This window comes from Sturnus vulgaris, chromosome 1 (assembly GCF_052056855.1).
Source record: "Sturnus vulgaris isolate bStuVul1 chromosome 1, bStuVul1.hap1, whole genome shotgun sequence".
Lineage (NCBI taxonomy): Eukaryota > Metazoa > Chordata > Aves > Passeriformes > Sturnidae > Sturnus > Sturnus vulgaris.
This window is the reverse complement of record NC_142243.1, coordinates 114,233,571-114,255,155: the sequence shown is the minus strand read 5'-3', so window position 1 is coordinate 114,255,155 and position 21,585 is coordinate 114,233,571. Positions and strand designations below refer to the sequence as shown.

The 21,585-nt window shown below is 38.6% G+C and overlaps 1 protein-coding gene across 5 annotated transcripts in view; it reads left to right on the top strand.

Moving 5' to 3' along the window:
* The window catches only part of NOL4 (nucleolar protein 4), a 189,459-nt gene that overhangs the window by 37,581 nt on the left and 130,293 nt on the right, over positions 1-21,585 (top strand). For all 5 annotated transcript variants that reach the window (XM_014874349.2, XM_014874351.2, XM_088174645.1 and 2 more), the window contains exons 3-5: positions 7,903-8,014; positions 8,523-8,635; positions 13,178-13,310. In XM_014874349.2, coding sequence (XP_014729835.1) covers positions 7,903-8,014; positions 8,523-8,635; positions 13,178-13,310 — 358 coding nt within the window. The remainder of the gene's footprint in view (positions 1-7,902; positions 8,015-8,522; positions 8,636-13,177; positions 13,311-21,585) is intronic.

The following is a 21,585-nucleotide window of genomic DNA, read 5'->3' as shown; positions in this document are numbered from 1 at the left end:
GAGAAATTACCACAATCTTGGTACAAAAATTCCCGATCTTCTGAAGTTCAGAAATACTATCATGGGTTTTCAGTACCTAAGTGTATCTGAAAAATTAATGACACAGCCCTTGAGAATTGCAATATATTGGCTATAAGTAATTAATTTGCTTATATATGTGTGAGTCTCATTTTCAATAGTGAACCTGCTCCACTCAAAGTTTTGAATACTGCTCAAGCATGATTGGAAAGGTAATGAAATTGTCAAAGGTGACTTAATTAACTACTGTCTGCATTTGCATAGAGTAACAAATTTGGTATAGCTAGAGTCTTTTAAATTTTTGATGGAGTCACCCTGGGTGCTGGAATGCTAAAATACATTAGAATGTCCCTCTAAACATGTGTTCAGAGCACTTGACAAACTCAGTTAGGGAATCTGCACTGCCTTGTTTATGTTAACTGCATGGAAATGCATTATATTTTTACAACTGATTGATTTGTGTGGAACTTCCTGCACTGGCACTGTGCAGGAAGATAAATAGGATGTGGTACTTGAGACCTCTTAAAGAGCAGTGTATTGGAAAGAGAACCAAGCAATGTACCAAGCTCAAACTTTAGGATTTTTGGCACAAACTCTCTAGATAAATTAGGAAAGCATCTGTCTTTCAATATTTAAGTTTAGAATAAGGTTCCATTCCCTTCTCCTCTGCACAGTAAAAGACCAGAAGGGAACGTGTGTACAATATGGGAGAGTTTTCAAGGTTTGAAAATATGCAAAACAGGAGAAGTATCCTGTTTAACTGTCAGATTTTGTTCATTTTGGGTGCCTGACTTGTATACAAGGTAAGATTGATGTGCTGCGTTCCTTGCCAGCATAACTTAGGTAGATCTATACCAGCAAATAACCCAGACGTGGCTTATATATGCAAAATGAAACCAAGAACTTTAAATTATATCCAAAGTATGGCAGACTGAAGGAATAATTAATATGGGGCTTTTAATCTCTGCTATTTTCCCAGTTCTCAGGGAAGTTTACAAACAGGGAAAACATTGGGGGTTTTGATCTGGAGATAATTCCTTCACAAAGGCAGGATATAACACAAGGCCTGGCCAAGTCAGTTGCTCAGCAGGGACACAGGTGACTGGGAAGATGCGGAAGGTGAAAAGAGCATGTTTCTCAGGGCAAGGGAAGGCAGCAGTGCCCAAAGAGGTCCATGCCTGTCCTGCATTCCCCTGGGTCCTCTGCTGGGCCTCACAGGAGCTGGAGTGAAGTGCTGATGTTGCAGTGTTGTCAGGAGAAAGTACTGGGATGTCGCAGGGGTATCTCTGCTAGCAGTTGCTGCCACAGCTCAGTGTCTTAAGAGGAACTGCTTTGCTTTGGGGTAGTGCTTTCCAGTCTGTGTTCTCAGGGAGTTATTTTTGTATAGGCATCCCACTCTGAAAGGAGGACTGTGGCATCAAGCTGGAGATGGGGATGCATGGGAGAGAAGTATTCAGGAAAAGAATCCATCTGGTGTACTTGGGAAAGGCCTGCAACAAGTGGATAGCAGGCTTTCTGTGCCTTGTAGAACCACATTTGTCGATTTAAACTATTCATCTGTGTCTACAACTTAAATGCAAGTGCTGAGGGGTATATCAGAGGTGGGAGTAACTGGGAAAAGTTGTGGCTACAGTAGCAGCATAATGCAACAGGCTCAAGCTGTCAGGACAGCTCTGTGATTCAGTGCAAACCAGGAAAAAATAGCCTTATTACACTTTTCAAGAAGTGCAAATGGTCTGTGATGAGACTGGCGACCTAAAACATCTATCTTACCTCTCAGGCCCAGCTATAAGTACTGTCAGGTCAGATGAAGTGATTAAGCCCTATATTTCAGAATAGATTTGATTTCCTTACTTAGTTTTAAAATCCTTAAAAAGGTATTAGATTTTCATTCATTTAAACAACTGAGGAGCTGCCTCACCTTTCTATGTTATATCTGGAGACATTTTCCCACAACTAAGTGCATCATCTAGCTGAGAGCTGTGTGTAAGTCTCATAGCTGCCTTAAGCACCTTTTAATTCTATGTACATATTCTACTTGAATATTTTAACTATGAAGGATGATCTAATATATGCCTGTTGAGCCTGTGAGTGTCTGTGCAAAGCCTTGAAACATTACAGCAGTGAACTTGAATTGTGAGTGAAGGCTGTCATGTCTGAGCAGGTGAAATGGGTTGGTTAATAAGACTCCCAACCCATGAATGACAAAAGAGCCACTGGGCTGATGAAATGGAAGAAGCAAGCTTGTAAAACAGGGGGGAGATACCAATGTGTCAAGGGAAAGTAGCTTGAGACAAGACTCTCATCAGATAGGTAGTACATAAATGTAAAACATCTGAGGCATTAACAGGAGTCTTTTAGATGTGGAGCAACATCTGGCGTCTTGTGCCTCATCTACCTGTCTCAGTGATAAATGTTTCTTGATTTTGGATCAAGATTTTGAGTAGCTTCCCATCTCTCCTGTCAGCATAAGAAAAGCCTTTCTGAGACTGAGAAACAGAAGAGGTTACTCTTTTTCCCTCCCAAAATGGGAATGTTCTTGTGAGTCCCCTGTAAGCATCACACTAAGTGTGTTTTCCTCAGGGAATAATTTTTTGACAGGTTGCACTTTGTGATAACATCATCTCCTTCCTGATCAAACAGGGCTAAAGTAGATTTGGGGCTTGGCTGGTGTCTGTACAGGACAGATGTTGTCCTTGGGGAAGTGGAAGAACTTGAGCTTTGTGCAGGGTCTTAGCATGCTTAAATTCTTGCATCCACACCATTCTTGTGTGCATGGCAAAACAGCCAAGCCCCGTGCACTTTTACTCTATGAGCTTATTCCTGATTCTTTGCAAGGCATGAGTGTTCAGTGTCCTGGCAACTGTCCTACTAGCAGGTGTTTCCCATTGCTTCCCTCAGAGAAAGCAGCTTCTGCTATATGGGGAGAGAAGGGAAGGGAGCTGTGAAGTGCAAGTTTAGCACAAGAGGGAACAGCATTTCCCACAGTGTAGCAGGATAGCAAGCTCCTGATAAAACTCCCAGCAGTGATAGATCTGATTTCCTATGTCAGCCCTCTATTCTGACCTCTTGCTGAGAAAAGGAGAGGGCTTCCCTTGGCTGGCTCACCCTCCTGTCTTCAAGATACCAATTTCTGCCACCTGGTTTGATGGCTGTGGGCCTAGGACAGATTACCATCTTCAGTCTATCCCTATCATTCTTTTCCTCCTCCTAGAGTCTTCTTTTGATCATCTTCCCCCCGTTCTACCCTCCTTAATTAAAAAAATACAAACACACATGCAAAATCTCTATTCTGACACATTGTATCTTCCAGACTACACATACATCCTCCATGTTAATTCTTTAGAGGTTAATAGGTTCACTTGCAAAATTTCACTCCCTCTCCTCACACTTGTCTATCCTACTCTGCCATATGTGTCCTAAAATCTGCCTTTCAGTTTAGGACTTGTTAATTTTCCAAGCAAAAATTTAGCTCTGAAAGCTACATCATCACAGCATCCTGCACTTAAATCATCTAAGTATGGGAGAGCATAAAGGAAACTTCTTGTTTTCTCTGCCTGTAGTGATGCAGTAGGAATGCAATAGACTTCTCACAGACCATTAGGACATTCATTGCTTAGCTCCAATGTAAATCAGATTACATGCTCAGGTAGTGGATTACTTGCCTGTACTAGTTGTGCTCTTCAGGGGATCCAATAAACAAGCCTAGACAGGTCTTCATTGCTGCACGATGTTTTGGATGCAGTCATATATGTCAAAATATACCAAGGACTTTTTGTTAATGGTGAAGTAAGATAATAATAAAAGCTTTGACTCTGAAGCCACTGAAACCAACTAATTTTCTTCTCAATTCAGAGCTAAAACCAAATATATGTAGATGTGCAGGGACTGTATTGTTAGGAAATGTTTGCTTTCTTATCCTATAATTTCTGAGGCTAAAACCCTGTGTAATTTTTGCAGTTTTTGCTTAATGCTATGGAAGTTCTGTTTCTTCTTCATATATCTTTACAATGTAAGAAAGCATATAGCTACAATAACTATACCTAGTACACAATACCTATACACAAATCTGCTAGAATCTGCTGTTTTTCTGATTTCTCCATGATACAGAATACATCTAGTTATGAGATAATGCATCTCTACAAGCAGCAGAAGATATACTAATGTGCAATAAAAACACTAGTAAGAGTAAGGAATCCCATAAGGATATTTCTAGAGCTTATATATTTGAGAAAAGTATATTTATAATTTTTTTAAAAAAATCAATCCAAGTAATTTTATCAATATGGTAAATCAGCACTCATTGATCTTTGATAGGAATGTGCATGTTCATGAGAAATTTCTTGTAAGTCATGCCAAAAATATGCCAGTCTCATTTGTCAGAGTATGGATGTAATTAATGCAATATCCCCCACTTCTTTTTTCTGGCTTTATTTTTTCTTAAAATGTAGAAGCATGTTCATATTTTAAATTTATTATTTTTTGGCATGGATTTACAATAAACCAATATTCTTTTTTAATAACACATCACTGGAAAAGATGGTCTGGCTATATATTTTATTAGCTAATAGCCTTGAGAAGAGGGCCTCTGATGACAGTGAGCAGACAGAGCACCAGCAAGGACTGAGTCATTATGTCCTTCTTTTGGATAGAATTATTCCTAATGAAATCAGACCACTCAGGTATTTCTGTATAATTATTTAGAAGGTGCCATAGGCCTCCAGGTTGTGCTCTGAAACACAACCATGCAAGCCAGCTCCATGAATGACATCAGTCATTTATCAGTGCACAACCTGATAGACTCTACTGAGAGCTGAAATAGAGGATTTTGTGTTCAGCCTTGTGTTAATTTGAGCATTTCTTGGCTACAGCTGGTTTCAGAGCTTGGCCAGAGCAAGCAAGTGGCTATCTGCATCTTATAACGTAGAGATGAAAGGCAAAGAAGGGTCTGCACTGCTGGGGGTGTGAAATTGTGCTGTTGGGGGGAGACAATTCATAAACTTTCTGGCAGTGGAAGTTGGAGAGACCTTTCTTTTCTATATATTCAGGCAACGAGAATAAGGAATGTTGTGAGTTATACTCCTTATGTATCTCTCTTAATGCCATTCCATTGTGTTATGCCAATTTATACCTAGGCTGAAGTCTAGGAATGTCAGGGATTGATTCAATTTATAAAATAAACAAGGAAATAAGTTGGTGAAATCTGGAGTTATTTAGGGAAGGATATCCTTAAAACTGTGTTGCAGTGGGAGGTTGGAGACATGAGCATCTGCTCTGTGGACAAATTTAGTTATAAAACCCAGTTCCCTTACAGACAGTGGAGCATACCTATCAAATCTGGGCCTTAGCTCACTTTCTCTCCATGGAAGAATTTCATCTTGTTTCAGGAGAACTGGAATTTTGACAGAGAAGCTTGATTAGAATAAATGGAGTGTTCCTATCAAATGCAAGGGACTAATGAATCCATTGGTAAGCTCCATTAGTTTCAATACAGTGCTAAACATTAAATGTTACAAGAGAGAGGTTGCTGCATATGTGCACTTTTCCAATTTTTTCAATTCTAAATTCTAGCTGATTTTAGGTTCTTTTTTTAGTTTCCATAAAGCATGAGTATAAACAGTGTTTTCATGTTTAGAAAGGTAAATAAGCATCTGTTCTGTGGGTATAAAAACCAGGAAAAAATAATCTAAAAATAGGTTTTAGTAGGACCTCCCATTCAAAAGTGGCTTCATTTAGTGCCTTAATTTGAAAAGTTGTTTCAGGCCCAAAAAAAAATCTTTGCCAATTTTCATCACAGAACAATATTTGCTTTTATACTAATTCTCTTCTGTCTCCCCAATAAGATTTCTGTTATGTAAGAAAACAACAACAATAAACAGCCTAAAAACCGATGTTATAAACATGATGGTATATTTTGCATTTCCATTTTATAATATGTAATTTCTATTGATGCAACACACATCATGTCAACAAACACTAATTTAAACACCCATTTTCAAAAATACTGCCACTGATAAATTTGGTCCATGGAGTTTTAGGAAATGTAAGACTCAGCATAGGTTAAGCAGGTGACAAGCCAAGTGGAAGAGTGTAAGAAAGTTAAAACTGACCATTCCTCCTCCTCTTAGCACCCTTGTGAGGGGCAGAAGTGATTTGGACAATATGTAATCCCATTTACATCCAGTTATATAGTGATCTTGTCCTTTCTATAGCCACATTTTCATACACACCATCTCCATTCTTCTTCACTTCCTACTGAGACTTGCATCCCAGCATAGTGCTTGATAGGAAATCACATCCTGCAGTAGGAGAGTACAAGGAGATTAACAACTCACACTCTTAATCTCTCTTGCTGGGGCTTGGTCTTTCTTTAAGGATTATCTTCATAGTAAAATAGGCACCATATTTGGGAAAAGGAGGCTGGAGACTCATTACAACACTTGCACTGTTCAGTGTATATGCATCAACATATATAAAGAATCACAGAAAAGCCATGGAGTCACCTTTTATTGGCTTGAAAACATCCAAGTTTGGATGTTTTCATCAAACTCCACCTGTCTGATAGAGCTGCTCCAGTGCACTGAGTGTAACAATTTCTGCTGATGTCTGGTCTGAATGTCCCAAGACACCACTGTTGTTATCCCTAGTCATATAGACTAGAAAGAGTTTTTCTTTACAGATTTTAAACTTCCTTTCAGGCAGTAGTGGGCTACAATTAAATCTTTCTTGGCCTCATAACCTACATGAAAGGAATCTATGTCCCTCAACCTTTCCTTCAAGGTTTCCTTTAGGTTCCAGCTGCTATGATGGTCTGGCTCAGAGCCATCTCCTACTTCTTAGCAGCCTGCTTGAAGTGTGGAGGGGAGCTGTGAACTGTGAGGGGAAACCTGGGCACATTATTCCAGATGCTTTCTTACCAGCACTGAGTAGAGAGGGATAATAATTTTTCTTCATCTATACACTTAAAGTGGCTATCCACTTAAAGGAGCCAGTATGAGATGTAGTTTGTAATCAGAGAGTATGCTGATTATTAGCCTATTTTCAGCTTGGCATCAACCTCCAGGTTCTTTTCAGCAAGGCAAAATGTCTATAAAGAGAGATGCATCCTTTGGAGTGGGGGAAATGCAATCTTTAAAACCAGTAACAACTGCTTCCTCCTCTCCCTTTCAAAAGAGAGAAAAAAAATCACTCTGGTGCCTGCTTGTGAGTATGTGGTTAGAAACAGTGATTTTGTTGAAACCAGGAAACAACTAAAATCTGTTGTTTCAAGATATTGCCAGTAAAGCAGAGTCTCTAAAATCAACTGGTTCACAAATTCTTTAACTATTAGTAAAAGTACTGTAGGTACTCCAAAATACAAAACCATAAGCTTTAGAAGAATATTTTCACAAAACGTTCAAGTACAAAATAAAAATAGTAAGGCAACCTTCATTGCTGCTAATATGTCAAGTTCTATATCTGTCCATGTATTGTCACAACAAAAATAAATAGAACACATGAGAAAAGTACTTTCTTTTTTTGGCATTGGCTATTAGAAAAGATCTCTCTTCAACTTTTTGGGATATCATTCCGCAGTGGGACAGTGTTAAGTATGAATCTTTTTGTTGAAAGGAATTTGAAGTGAATTGTAAACAGAAAACAACCCCCCTTTTGGTACAAGTAGAATTTTGTTCAGTACCAACCATTAGTAGCCATTAGATGATAAGTAGGCAGGTTGGAGAGATGTTTCTTGAAATCTTACATAGTACAAAGCAGAACATGCTTTCATTGGACTTCCTGGCATTAAAAGATAATGTGCCGTATTTGGAAATATGATGATCAGGTCTGTTAAATCATGCTCAATCAGCTTACATAATAACACCTATATTTTGTTATTAATTTCAGATTTCAGAGACCTATGCCTTCCTACCGAGAGAAGCGGTGACACGATTTCTAATGAGCTGCTCAGAGTGCCAGAAAAGAATGCATTTAAACCCAGATGGAGCGGATCATAAAGGTAATGTTAGTGCCAAGTAGTGGGATGTAAAGTAATTTTATTTCTAATACCCATTTATACTTTCCTAGCTTAAGTGAGGGTTCACATAAATTTGGTAGACTGTAACAGTTCAGTAAGTCAGATCATCTCATTTACTGAAGCTGGGAGGTAAGTGAATCTTCTGCTTTCAGTAAAGGATGGAGTGTAATGTCATCTGCACCCTCAATAGCAAGATGATTTTATCTGGAGGAAATAATTTATTTTGCTATGGAAATGTTTGTATGGGAGCTTAAGTGTAAGGAATAGATAGGGTATATGGGCTGTCATTTAGGGTAGAAGATCTCATCAGTTTTCAGGATTTGATCTTGGTTTTCCTTTTTTTTTGGAAGACATCCACTTGTACAGCCTACAGGTGATTGAAAATGCAAAAGTTAGAGCTAAATGACATAACAGTCTGACTTTGACTACAGAGTAGGCTGACATAGCCTCCACAATAAACACATAATGCATAATAACTATTTTTTTGCAGATAATGGAAAACCTCCAACTTTGGTGACCAGTATGATTGATTACAACATGCCCATTACTATGGCTTATATGAAACACATGAAGCTTCAGCTACTAAACTCACAGCAAGATGAGGTAAAACCTGAAATCTTTTAAGTTTGGTTTTTCTGTTCTCCTGCATTCTTTTGTACTTGTTTTTGAGGTAGCTAGGAAACTGAAGATGATTGTTGATCCCATCTTTATAATTTTATTGCTAAAACAGTCAGTTTGAAGCCAAGGCACGGTCGTTTTCAAGCAATCAGATTGAGAGAAAATATGACTTATGACCCTTCTGTGATTGGGTGTAGTGAGCTGTACTTTGAACTGCCTGAAGGTGCTCTTTCACTGGAACAGTGAAAGGGTGATGTGGGCAGCATGTTCACTCGAGACTTAGTTCTGTGCCCAGAAGTGACTTCCATTGTCTGCTTCTAGAAACCAATACCATCAACAGCTGAAATGACTGCCATGGTGTTCTCAAGGCTAGCAAACACGATGCAACACGTACTGTGATGAAAGTCCTGGAAACATCAATTGAGAACTTTAGGGTGAAAAGCTTAATAATAAACAAGCAGAGTAATAATAAGAGTAGGAGATGCTTTTGAAATTTTGAATAAAAAGGCAGAAAAAAGGAGGAGAAGTAGACTGAGAATCATGCTTCTTCATAGAGACTTGAGGTTGAATTGTATTTATTTCTTCTCAAAGATTGTTTGCTTTTTCTGATTTATTCAGAGTTTTCCCAGATCTTAAGAAGTGCTTCATCAATTGACAGGCACATACCAAATATTTGTAGTAACCTCATTTTTCTAGAAGTTTGTTCATTTACCATTTAAGCTGCAAAAGAGAAGCTCACTATGTGCCAACCAATAAACAGTTGTGCATTCTTTGTCTTCCTGTCCAACTACAAGATATTTTTTAATAAAGAAAGCCTTCAAAAACAACCTTAGCAGCTGGATTATGTCAAGACTCTGACTGACTTCTCACTTGTGCATAGTCAGCCAGATTTGTTTTCCCAATAAGTAGATATGGGCTATTGGTAGAGATTTCATGAATTATTCAACACTCTCTGAAATGGGCATTTCACAACTCCTCTAGAAATATCAGGATCCTTGTTTCAGTTTAGCCTTTTTTTTTTAATTGCAGAGGGTGTAGGGAGAGATCCCCAACTCAAAGTTCTTAATGCATAAATACACTCTGGTCATATTTTCCTTCTATTGGGTCTCCTGATCATTTGAAGGATCTGGAAGTAGAGTTTCAAGTAGCAGGAGAGAAGAGGCTTTATTCTGCACTAGTCTTAGGAATTAAAGGACTCCTTGGTTTCTACAGCTTTTCCCTTTGAGAATTACTATTTCCACGACAGGATCAAGCACTCAGGCTGGATCAGGACCCCATGCCACAGAGCTTCTGTAGCCTGAATGTTTTAGTGTAGTCTTCTGAAATTTTTGTTAAACTAGTTTTTCATCTAGACAAGCCAGTGGCAATGATATGGAGGCAGCAGGACTTAACTTTGCTTGGTATTTCCCTGCCCTGCTCAGTTTTGCAGCTCTGTTGTTACTGTATATGAAATGCCTGCAGCAGTGGATTTATGAAATAAATTTTTTATATGTTTTAGTAATAATAACTTTTTTAGGGTAGAGTGGGTGCAGGGAAAGTTCTAGATTTATGAAAGTAATTTTTTGAATGTTTTAGTAATAATAACTTTTCCAGGACAGAGTAGGCACAAGGAAAGTTCTCAAGATAATCCTTATGTCTTTTCTCAAAGCACAGTTTTGCCAAGGTTTTCTTTTTCCCCCGGGCTGTACATTTGTTGCCCTGAGAAAAAAATGACAGTGAAAATGTTGTAGTACAAAATAGCAAGACATCTGGTTCAAACTATTTCATGCACTTAAAAAACAGGCTTTGGTTTGCAGGAAAGATTTAATCAGTCATATCTGTATTCTTGTGGGGAATTGAGACAGGAGTAAACTTGGATCCTGCTGCTAGATTGCACAATGACTGAAAATCTCCTAATTCTCTCATCTTCAATTCCACATTTTTAAGCTGAGATCATTGATGAGAGGGAAACAGGTCTCATCTAAAAGGAGAACTCACCACTATGTGGGAATTTAGAGCTATGCTGCAGCTGCTATAAAGATTCCAGTGGTTCTGAGTTTTTGCTCCCATGCCCCCTGTGTCCATGCAGATCAAATGGAGGTTTACACAGTTTGGGAAGTGAGGTGGAGGTATTCTGCAGTGCTGTAGGCAAACAGAGGTGCCTATGTGTGTTGTTTTATAACTATGAAAGTGTCAGCCAGAGCCCCCTTTCTGTGAGCCCATCAAACTGCCTAACCTCAGAACTGAAATATGTAAGCTGCTGCTTGCTGGTTCCTGCAGATTCAAGGAGAAATACCCCTGAGTTTTAAAAGAGACACAGCAATCCAGAAGGTCTGGGGGAGTTTGTTTTCTTATCTTGTTCTTTGAACAAGCAGAGTGCATTTTCCCTAAACCTCAGACCCATCTGGCAAGTGCCTTGGCCCTGTCTGGGGCAGGAGGCTGGTGGGCACCAGGGTTCATCTGTGAGGGCAGTGTTTGGGTGTTTGCTGCTGCTGTAATTGGGGTGCCTCTACTTTATGTAAGGCAAGAAAGACAGGTGCTTGTTAGAGAGGCACTCACTCTTTCATTTGATTTTTTTACAAATCCCTGAGAACAAGATATGTTCATTTCCTTATTTGTCATTGTCCTGCTGTGGTAGTGCAGAACAGCTTCACTTTGTGTGCTGTCCCACTCTTGCTGCTGACTGGCATTTTCAGTACTTCATCCTAATTTAACATGAGTCATTACTGCAGGGAACTTGCTTTCTGAAAACAAGAGAAATGTCCACGCAAACTGGAAACATTGTTGACACCCACTGGAGGAGCTGATTTAAGTGTCCAACACTCAGAAAGAAGCAAGCAGCTATATTAATACCTGTAGTATCCACTTCACAACAAGTACACAGTAAATCATATTCTAGAGATCGCTATTTTTCTAGGTCAGTTCTGGTGAACAACCCAGAAAAATATTCTGAATCCTATCTTGTCCTATTTTGATAAAAAATGTAAAAAAAATTGATTGAAAAAATGTTTCAAACATTTTCAGGATGTACAAAAATATTTGTCATATTTTCCCCTGAGTTCTTTCAAGTGCTTTTCTTCTAAACATGACTAACCATCTCAGAAAAGTTGTTACTGAAAATATATTGCATTAGGTTTGTACAGTGCCTTAGCCATTTCCAGAGCAAGACTTGTGGATACTTAATTTCTAATCCATAAGTGGATGTGTGAACTTCAGTGGGACTGAAGCAACTGAAGTCAAATATATATCTGAATATTTTCTGAACTATGTCTAAAACTGTTTTTTTTATAAATGAGGATAATGATCAGGATTTTTAGTTTCTGCCTTTTTATAATCCCTGTTAAATGCTCTGTAACTGGACTTGATGGATAAATCATATTAAAGATGTATAATGTAGAATAAATTTGCAGTGATTCTCCTGTAATTATATTACTTTTATTTGCCACTGACTGTCATAACTTTTATAGGCTTTCTCACTTTCATAGATGCTTCTATAAACACAGTGTGTGACATCATGTGAAGGGAATTTGATCATAGATTCTTACTAGGTCAGGTTGCCATTTGGAAATATCTTCCTGTGAGTCTTTGTGGTTTAACCCAAGCCAGCAACTAAGAACCATGTAGTGGCTTGCTCACTCCTTTACCCACTCTGGTGGGATGAGGGAGAAAATCAGAAAAAGTAGAAACCCAGGGGTTGAGATGAGAAGAGTGTAATAATTTAAACAAAGTAAAATATACTACTACTGCCACTACTTCTACTACTAATTGTAATGAAAGGGGAGAGAGAAAAGGAGAAATAGAACCCAAGAAAGACATGTGATGCCAAATAAAATTCCTCACCACTCACTGAATGATGCCCAGCCTGTCTCCCTCTGGTCAACTCCTCCCAGTTTATATACTGGGAATAATGCTCTGTGGTATGGAATATCCCTTTGGCCAGTTCAGGTCAGCTGTCCTGGCCCTGCTCCCTCCTGGCTTCTTGTGCACCTGCTCGCTGGCAGGGCATGAGAAACTGGAAAGTCTCTGACTTAGAGTAAGCACTGCTTAGCAACAACCAAAACATCAGTGTGTTATCAACATTATTCCCATACTAAATCCAAGCACAGCACTGTACCACTTAGTAAGAAGAAAATTAACTCTATCCCAGCCCAAACCAGGACAGTGGTCATTCACAGGGTTACTGACTTCCACGTGGGAAAGGTAAAAGATTCAGGCAGGGAATATAGAGAGGTCTCTTCAGCCACATTTGAATAACAAGGGCTTGGTATGGGATCTCTAGTAACCAATTCTTTTCTGGAATATACTATGGAACTACTATATAGTATCCTCATAGTTGAACAAATGACATTTGTCAGATTATCATACCGCATAAATGCTGTATTTTCCTTCCTCTTCTTGATATGGTCTGCTTGTTTTCTTACATACAAAAATATTTAGCATGATTGCACTCCATACCAGGTGTGGGTGAAACAAATGGGAAGAGAATGAGCTGCACATATAATGTGAACAATGCACCATGTTTTCTGACATGTCTCTTTTTATTTGCAGGATGAAAGTTCTATAGAAAGCGATGAGTTTGATATGAGTGACTCAACTAGAATGTCAGCTGTGAACTCTGACCTCAGTTCAAATCTGGAGGAGAGAATGCAAAGTCCTCAGAACCTCCAGGGCCAGCAGGATGGTAAGGTTCTTATTTTATAAAGAAAAATGTGGCATTGCCATGTCTTTTTTCCCATTCTGTGCTTTCATTAAGAATTTACTTTTCTTCATAGTGTGTTTCATTAGGTAATTTGAAATATATGTTCCCTTCATCTCAGCATGAAGAAGAATAAATTAGGGATTTTTTTTTTGCAGGTTAATTAATTTGCTGCTTATGCAACAGGCCAGTGTTTAGACAACTATATGTTAAGTAGTATTATCTTACTGTTTCTATATATATATATATATATCTGTAGTGTGACCATGCACAGACATTAGAGAAAATGAAACTCAAACCTTTCTGAGGCAACCCAGAAAGCTGAGAAAGTTGTTTTTAAAAGGAGGGATAGTAGTGTCACAAAAGCTGGTTATTTGGGAGATAGAAATTGGAATGTGATATTCAGAAGAAATGATGAAAACAAGAAATTCCTATGGAGAAATAAAGGCAAAAGATTAGAAAACAGTGAGCAGCATTGCACATTTCAATGTTAATTGTTTCTTGTTTACAGCACAAAACTACTTTTTGGTCAGAGAGAAAACTGACTTACTTTGCAATGAAGGTGCATAGGTGTGTAGTCTTTGGTTTCAGCCTTTGTTATATTGCAAATTAAATGAATCTGGTTTGGAATGAACTTTCTTCTGGATTCCAGGGCTCACAAATAGCCTGTCTGCCACAGACTGTGACAGTGGCCCATGAGTGGCACATGAATGCACAATACCCAAAGTGCAGGTCTATTCTACTGCCATTAGAGACAACATTGGAATTCTGTACTTGCTACTTGGGAATTTCCTGATCATGTGTGCCAAATCAGAAGTGCTTGAACACTAAATATATGGCATTTGATGGCTACTGCTGGATGCTTTGCACTTCATGCATCATAGTCATTTGCTAGCTGTTAAGATATTTAGGTGAGAATGGGGGTGCTGATAGGACCTGGTGATGGGTTGGATCTTCAACTGGGTTGCTCTCCAAACAGAGGAAGGAGTAGGATGTCTGTGATAATTCAATAGGCCAGATTCTAAACAGAACTGCCTTTTGTCTGAGCATCCTCAAACTATCACATTTATTTTTTCAAATTTTAACTTAATTTCTGTCTACATACCTTCACTAAAGGAGCAGTTCTGATGCACATGATGTATGAAAAGCTAGTTCACTTTCCTGTTGAAGTTTGACTTTTCACAGGGATAATATAGTAATACTGCTAACTTAGAGGTTTCAGGGATACTCAGGAAGGTGCCTTTTTTTAATGTATCTGGCTTTCATTGCAATACTATGAAGTAGAAGTTTCACATATATAGTTTCTTAATAATAATTGGATACATGTATATATCTGAAATAAAAATTATAACTCAGTACAGTAACCTGTGAAGAAATGTCTGTCATACATATCTTAACACCTGCTGCAACCATATTCATGTGCCACATCTAATCATATTAGAACCTAAGTATGAATGATAAAATGCTGCAAATCTGTCACTTGCTATTTCAAATGTATAGGAAATAAATCCACTGTGGTCTTTGAACTTCAGACAGTCTTACAGTATGGCTTTAAATCTCTCAGATTTCCTTCCCTTCCTTCCAGATGGTACTTGCTCACCTTCCTAAGGCAATCCTATTTTTTGCTGCGTCTTCTGGCTAAAGCATCTGCTGATAGAGAGATTTGAAATAGCAGCTCTTCTTGCTTCATTATTTTCCTTTGCTAGCTGTTGTCAGGTAGCAAACCTAAGTGTGGCTAGTTATAGCAACACTACTGTTTCAGATGTGGGAGAACGGGCTGAAGGAGGAGCAGAAAGACATGAGAGAAGTAGGAGGGAAGAAGAATGAGAGGAGAGGACAAGAAAAAAGCAGACTGGAAGAAAATAAACAATATGAGAGGTAGAGGAAAGGAAGTTGGAACAGGAAGGAGGGAAAATAAAAGGGAACATAAATGAATTTAGCAGTACAATCCCTTTTGCTGTCACAGGCTGCATCGTAAAATTTTACAACTTTAATCCTTAATTATAACACATGCACACCAAAATCATCACCAAAGCACGAATCTGTGTCAAAAGTGATTCTTGCTCTCTTCCCTCAAACATTCCTTATGTCTATGAAAGTTTATGTCAGCCACCACATTCAGCCTATAGATAAAGACAGTTGGCATTTGCCTCATCTGGAACGTTTTGCTGCATCCTGGCAGGTGAAAGTTTGCTGTTGCATAAGCTTGCCTGTGTACATGCAGTTGGAATTGGTGTCTGGGGTGGAATGGCACAGCACATTCTGCTGCCTCAAGCATGCTCTCATTGGGAGGATAATTTGCTAGTGGGGATCATTAGCAAAACTGCTGCCTGGGATGGATTAAGGACAGCTCCAGTGTACCTAAAGGTGATGTGTTTAATCACTTTACTTACCTGATTTTCCATGAGACATACATGAGAACATTTTGGGACACCCCCTGTTTTTTTTCCTATGGATTTAAATTGATTTGGTACTTGAATATAAACAGTCTGTGTACCCTAGAGGAATATAATAGTGAACTGGGCCATGCTGCTGAGGGGTAGATGGAGGCTCCTCTTCCAGTTCAGTTTATCAGAGCATCAGAATGCTGACACCGTCTATGTAAAAGAAATATGATGATTTCATAGCCTCATCCCTTGGGGCTGTACTTGCATCCTATTTAGACAGGCATTTTTCTTTGGGAGTCTACTACAGAGCTCATACTAGAAAATTTGAGCTGAGGTTTCTCAATATCTTCCAGCCCAATACTGTGTCCTGTTTCTCGTGGTTGGGTTGCTTGAACCTAAATAGAATAAAGTATGAGAGCAACTCTCATATCAGCTGAATACAATAGACTTCTTCACCCAGAAATGCAATGAAAGGTGGGAAAAATGCTGAGGAGGAAGGGCATGGAGACAGAAGCTGCGTATTTGCTCAGAGTAGATGGGTGCTGGTACTGCACAAAAGTCCTGGGCTCTGCAAGTGGACTGAGGCTTCATAATACTTGTACTAAGGTTGTTAGGTGGAAAAGGTACAGGGAATTAAGGAAGTAATGAAAAGTGTGGAGAGCTGGTGAATTGTATCCATGGTACTGAAGTTGCTGCAATACTACTAAGGACAGTTCCCACTTTAAATTAGCCTTTGTACACTTTTAAATAACAGGGTCTTGAGTCACATCTGCTGGTGAATGGCTGAAAATAGTATCCTGAGCACCTGCAGGGCTGCTGCAATGATGGAGTAGGAGTTGGAAAAGGGCTGCTGATCTTCCCTGGGGAGATAGAAAAGGAAAAGAGCTCTAATTTACAATTGGTTCATTCCCCAGCTGGGAATGGGGTATGGCTCTCTGCTTAGCAGTGCCTCAGAGGTGTTTTCTCTAGCAGCCAGCTGGATAATAAAGCTGAAAATTGTTCATGTGTTCCTTTCTCTTTTGCTTGCCTCTTGCTTCCCCTGTTTTCTTGCTTCCCTAGACATGACACAGTTCTGTGTCCTAAGCTGGTTCTTTGGAGTGAGCCCTGCGTGTAACTCATCTGCAGGCAAAGCTCCCACTTGAGAGCTGTCTTTAATTCTCCTTTCTCTTAATAATGCTCTTAGGGCTCTGATGTTGCTGGATCAAACCCTTTTTCCCATCTCAGACCACAGACAGCAGGCAAGGTTTGTGAACAGAGTTGGAAATAAAGGAGCATATTTTGTTTTCTAAGTTAGTGGTTCAACCTGTTCAAAAAAAATGATTTTCACAGTGAAAACTGTCCTCTAGATAGGCCCTCAGAGGAGCAGCAACTGCTTCTACCCTGAGTGAAAGTAGGACTTTTGTTGCCCTTGCCTGTTAGCTGGAGACCTGTGCAGAGCAGCTGGATGTGTTTCCCTCCTCGCTGTGGTAGTTCATTAGTAACCAAGACATGAAATATGTAGGGGGTTGCTCTGATTAGAAGAAGTTAAGAACATATACAACCCTAGAAGTGAGGAGAATTAAGTATAAATTTGACATTGCATTGTTTCTTGTTTGTTTTTTACTATGTGAGCTATCAAGTAAAAGTCAGGGATGAGACTATTTGACTGTAACCCAGTGAAAGATGCAGGATTAATTTATTTTCAGTATTTCTCACTGTACTGACGTATACCAAAATATATCAGTGATTAGTCTGGATTTGGGTGGATGGATTGTGTTCGCTTCAATCTAGTTTTTAGAAAATTCTAGTTACATATTTAGACAGATATATACAAGTGCCTCTCATAGGCACTGTGTGGAGACATATAGGACCTTAAAGGAGCTAACCATGACAAAATATATCAGAAGTCAACCTTTAATGGGGGTTGTACTGTAAGTTTAGATGTAGAGATTAATAGGCTTTCCCTGGTCGTATTTTTTCCAATTTATAGAAAATTGAGCAATAATATTGCAATACAATGGAGGATTGTCTTCGAGTAGTTTGTGATCACTTGAATGGTGTCAGTTATCTTTCCTTGGCTTGTTCAAATTGCCACGTTTTACATAATATGGGTGCAGGAAACCTGGCTGTTAACATTAACTATTCCTTTCACTCATTTGTGTTTGTGACAGATGCAAGTATTGGAGTCAGCCATCTAAATATCTGTTTTCTGCATCAAAGCTATAATCTCTACACAATGGCTTCACCTGAAATAAGCAGCATTAGCTGATTAAGTTGTCAAAACTGACTGTCTATGCAAGAGTGCAGACTTGCTGTTGATTTTTCTCTCTGAACTAAGTCCAACCCAAGACTTGAATCCATCTTCTCATTCTGAACTTGTTGTACTATTGTACTTCTTTCTGCTTTTGTCTTTATTCCACTGAAGCCTGGACTCCCTGTCTTGAAACATTGACTTTTCTTTCTTCTCAAAGCAATTTAAGTTCAAGATATATGACCCCAAGCACCAGCTGCAGGCCAAAGTGAAGACAGATTGGTGGAAGAGCATAATGGAGTAAATTGTTTCTACTGTTGACAATGTATTGGGCCTGCTCTTCATTTTGAGTTAAGTGAGTGGCAGCAAAGCCAACATGAGAGCAGATGATTCCCAGCATTAAATCCATAGCAACCTTTTTGCTGGTAATTAAGAATTTTCAGTGGAAATGTTATTTTACATTAATTTATAAATTCAATTTACTTCAAGAGGTACTGTGCTTTTAATTTTTATTCAAGCACTGAAAGGTTTTACAAATGTCCTTGTTCTGTATGAGGTCTAAGTCCACCTGACTTCAGTAAAAGCCCACTAAAGGTTAGCCAAACTGTTGGCAGAGTTTAGACATCTACTAAAAACCTTTACTTTTTTAGACTTCAAAACAAAGCACCTGACATTTCTGTGGTATATAGGATTGACTGAAATTATCATATGAAGTCATAAAGCCTTAATAAAAATATTTAAAATAAAATAAAAAGCAGTCTTTCAGTTTTCCTAGATGCCAACTTCATATACTTTTGAAAAGCCTTTTCATTTTAGGGACTTTCTGTGACTTGACTGGTTTTATTTGCAATCTGCAGATTCATATCAACAAAGCTAAAATGCTCTTAAAGTTGTTTATAATGCTTATGCTTTATATAGTATAAGCACTTTATATATAAGTACATATAAAGTGCTTATATACTATATATAGTGTAAGTATCTTATACTTTATGCAAGATATTGGACATGCAAATTAGTAAGCATTTTACTGTGAAGAAAAAGGTTATTTTTGCTTAATAGGGAGAGTTTAGGCTGATTAAGAATGTTATCTTATAAAGAGGATAGGAGAAAAATTACTTTTTTTTTTCCTTTGGTGAAATGGCATGCCATTTAAAATTACATTTGAGCTAGCTAGGATCAGGTGATCTGACAATTTTGTGATATATTGAGACCTTCCAGTCTTGTTCAAGCCACTGAAATTTGCAACACTTTGGGAAATAATCTCACTTCTTACCACTCAGGGTGAAATGATAAATATTCGTTTTCTGAAAGTGAAAATCTAAGACACCTGCCTGTCTCGTGGCAGTGAAAAAGGATTACAGATGTGACATACAGAAGCAAAGGTCTCCTGTCTCTGCAGCTGTTGATTGGCCACCTTTTGCAATCACCAGCTTTCTTACTGAATACAGCAAAAGACAGTGCAGTCACACATATATGTTTCTGAGTAAGTCTATGGGCTGCACTGAACTGTGTCACAGATGTCAAAATCTCTGACGTTTCTTTAGACAGGGCGTTAGTTATAATATGTTGCTCTGTCTGAGAAAATCAGTATCATCTTCACGTAAGCAGAGTCAAAGTGTACCTGAGAAACTGGCATGTGATGCTATTTTGCTTCACTGGAGCTACACCTGGAATGATTTAGTTCAGCAGATTTGGTTTGATGGATAATTATCTGCATAAACCAATGCATTGTAGTGGAAGGTGTCTCTGCTTATGGCATGGGGGGTTGCAACTAGATGATCTTCAAGGTCCCTTCCACCCAAAACATTCTATGATTCTGTGATTTAAGAAAGAGGAGGAAAATGGTGAAACATGACCAGAAAGAGAGTTTTGGAAATCTAGTTTCAGTGGTGTTTTAATGGCTTCTTTAGAAATGCTACCTTATCATGCAAAAGGCACTACGAGTGACACTGCAATGACACTTGAACAGTGCTACAATGTCAGTGACAATGAATATTGCTGGGCCTAGGCAGGAGCTTGAAATGTTGCTGCAGCTGAATTACAAACTTTCAGCCCTTAACATCGTTAAGGAGAGCTGGGTGGAATTTCCAGCAAATCAAGTATTTTAATCGACTGGCTGCTGACGAGGCAGCTGCTGTGTGCATTGTCATCAGAATACTGAGCTGGTACATGAGGCACTTCTATTGTATGAGAGACGAAAATCTTCCTTTGACTCTACACACAATTCAAATTTGTTCAGAATTAATCATCAGTGTTTCTCAATGGAGAGCACTCCTTCCTTCCTTCCTCCTGGACCTACCTAATCATACAATGGTCTCAAACTGGGATTTGGACATGAGCACCCATCTCACTGAAGCATTGCAAATGGATTGCTTTTAAAACTGACTCTTTGAATATGCAGAGTTACTGTATTTATATTTGCTACTTGCAAGCATCTTGTGAGTTGGCTTTAGTGAATATCTCCCCCCTGTTCCACGTTACTTCTGTGTCTCTTATTCCATTTTATAATAACTTGTGGGATTTTTTTTTTTACATGTCTCTGTTTGTTTCTTATCTTATACTGTAATTTGCTTTAGAGACTAAAATATTATTAAACATGAATTATGCATTGAGCAGACTCTCAGCTAGAGTCTGAGTGGTCTGTTGCAACCAGAGAACAATCTCGTTTCCCGCACCACCCTCCCAGCTGCACAACTGTCACTTTCTATTACGCTTGCCTTGAACAATTGAGTGTGGCTTGTAATGACAATAATTGCCTCAAAATTGTTTGTCATGTTTGCCTTGTTAGCAACAAACTACTAACTGTTGGTTACAATCAGGTTCTCAGCTATTACTCCATAATTACATCAGGGAATACTTGCAGCCAATAACAGCTGAGAAATTAGAATTATCTTTTCACAAGTAATGCTAAAATGCTTGCAGACCATTCACTCTATTCACAGCCACTCATTTTTACATCAGCAATCTAGTGGTAAGTGAAGCCTGCCCCCATGTAAAAGGCTAGCTGCAGACCTGTGTCCTTTTGCATCTTCACAACACTTGTATTAGTGTTGTACATGTTCTGTAACAATAGGTGTATCACTTTGGCAATATTACTACCCATCAAGCTATCTCTTCCTAATGCACATACTGAAGGCAATCTGCTTTTGATTTCAGTGTGCAAATCCTTGTAATGAAGTTTAGCTGGATTTCTGAAAATGTTGTTTGGTTTGGGTCGATATTCTTTGTTTTATTCCCGTCTTAGCATATCTCTGGCTGTTCCCTCCTATTTCTCTTTAACATCAAATAAAAGGAGGGGCATTCTGCTACAGAGATTTAGTTTTGCTTTCCAGTAAAGGCACTTTATCCATTTTATTCTTTCATGTGTACCGATTGACTTTAGTAGAGGCTATGTGCACAAATTGCTTGATTTAATTTGTCTACTTCCTTATAGTAGAGGCAGAGGGCTTTTTTCATAGTTACTGTTAAAATGCATGCTAGGCATTGACTCCCATTTTTTTCCTATTACATATACCATAGAATAATATAATAGAGCATTTTTTTCAGGAAAAGGAATGTAAAGAATGTGTTTTAAAGAAATTTAATTTAGCCATTGATTCTTCACTGTGTTATATTTTAATTAAGGAAGCTGTTTTTTTTTTTT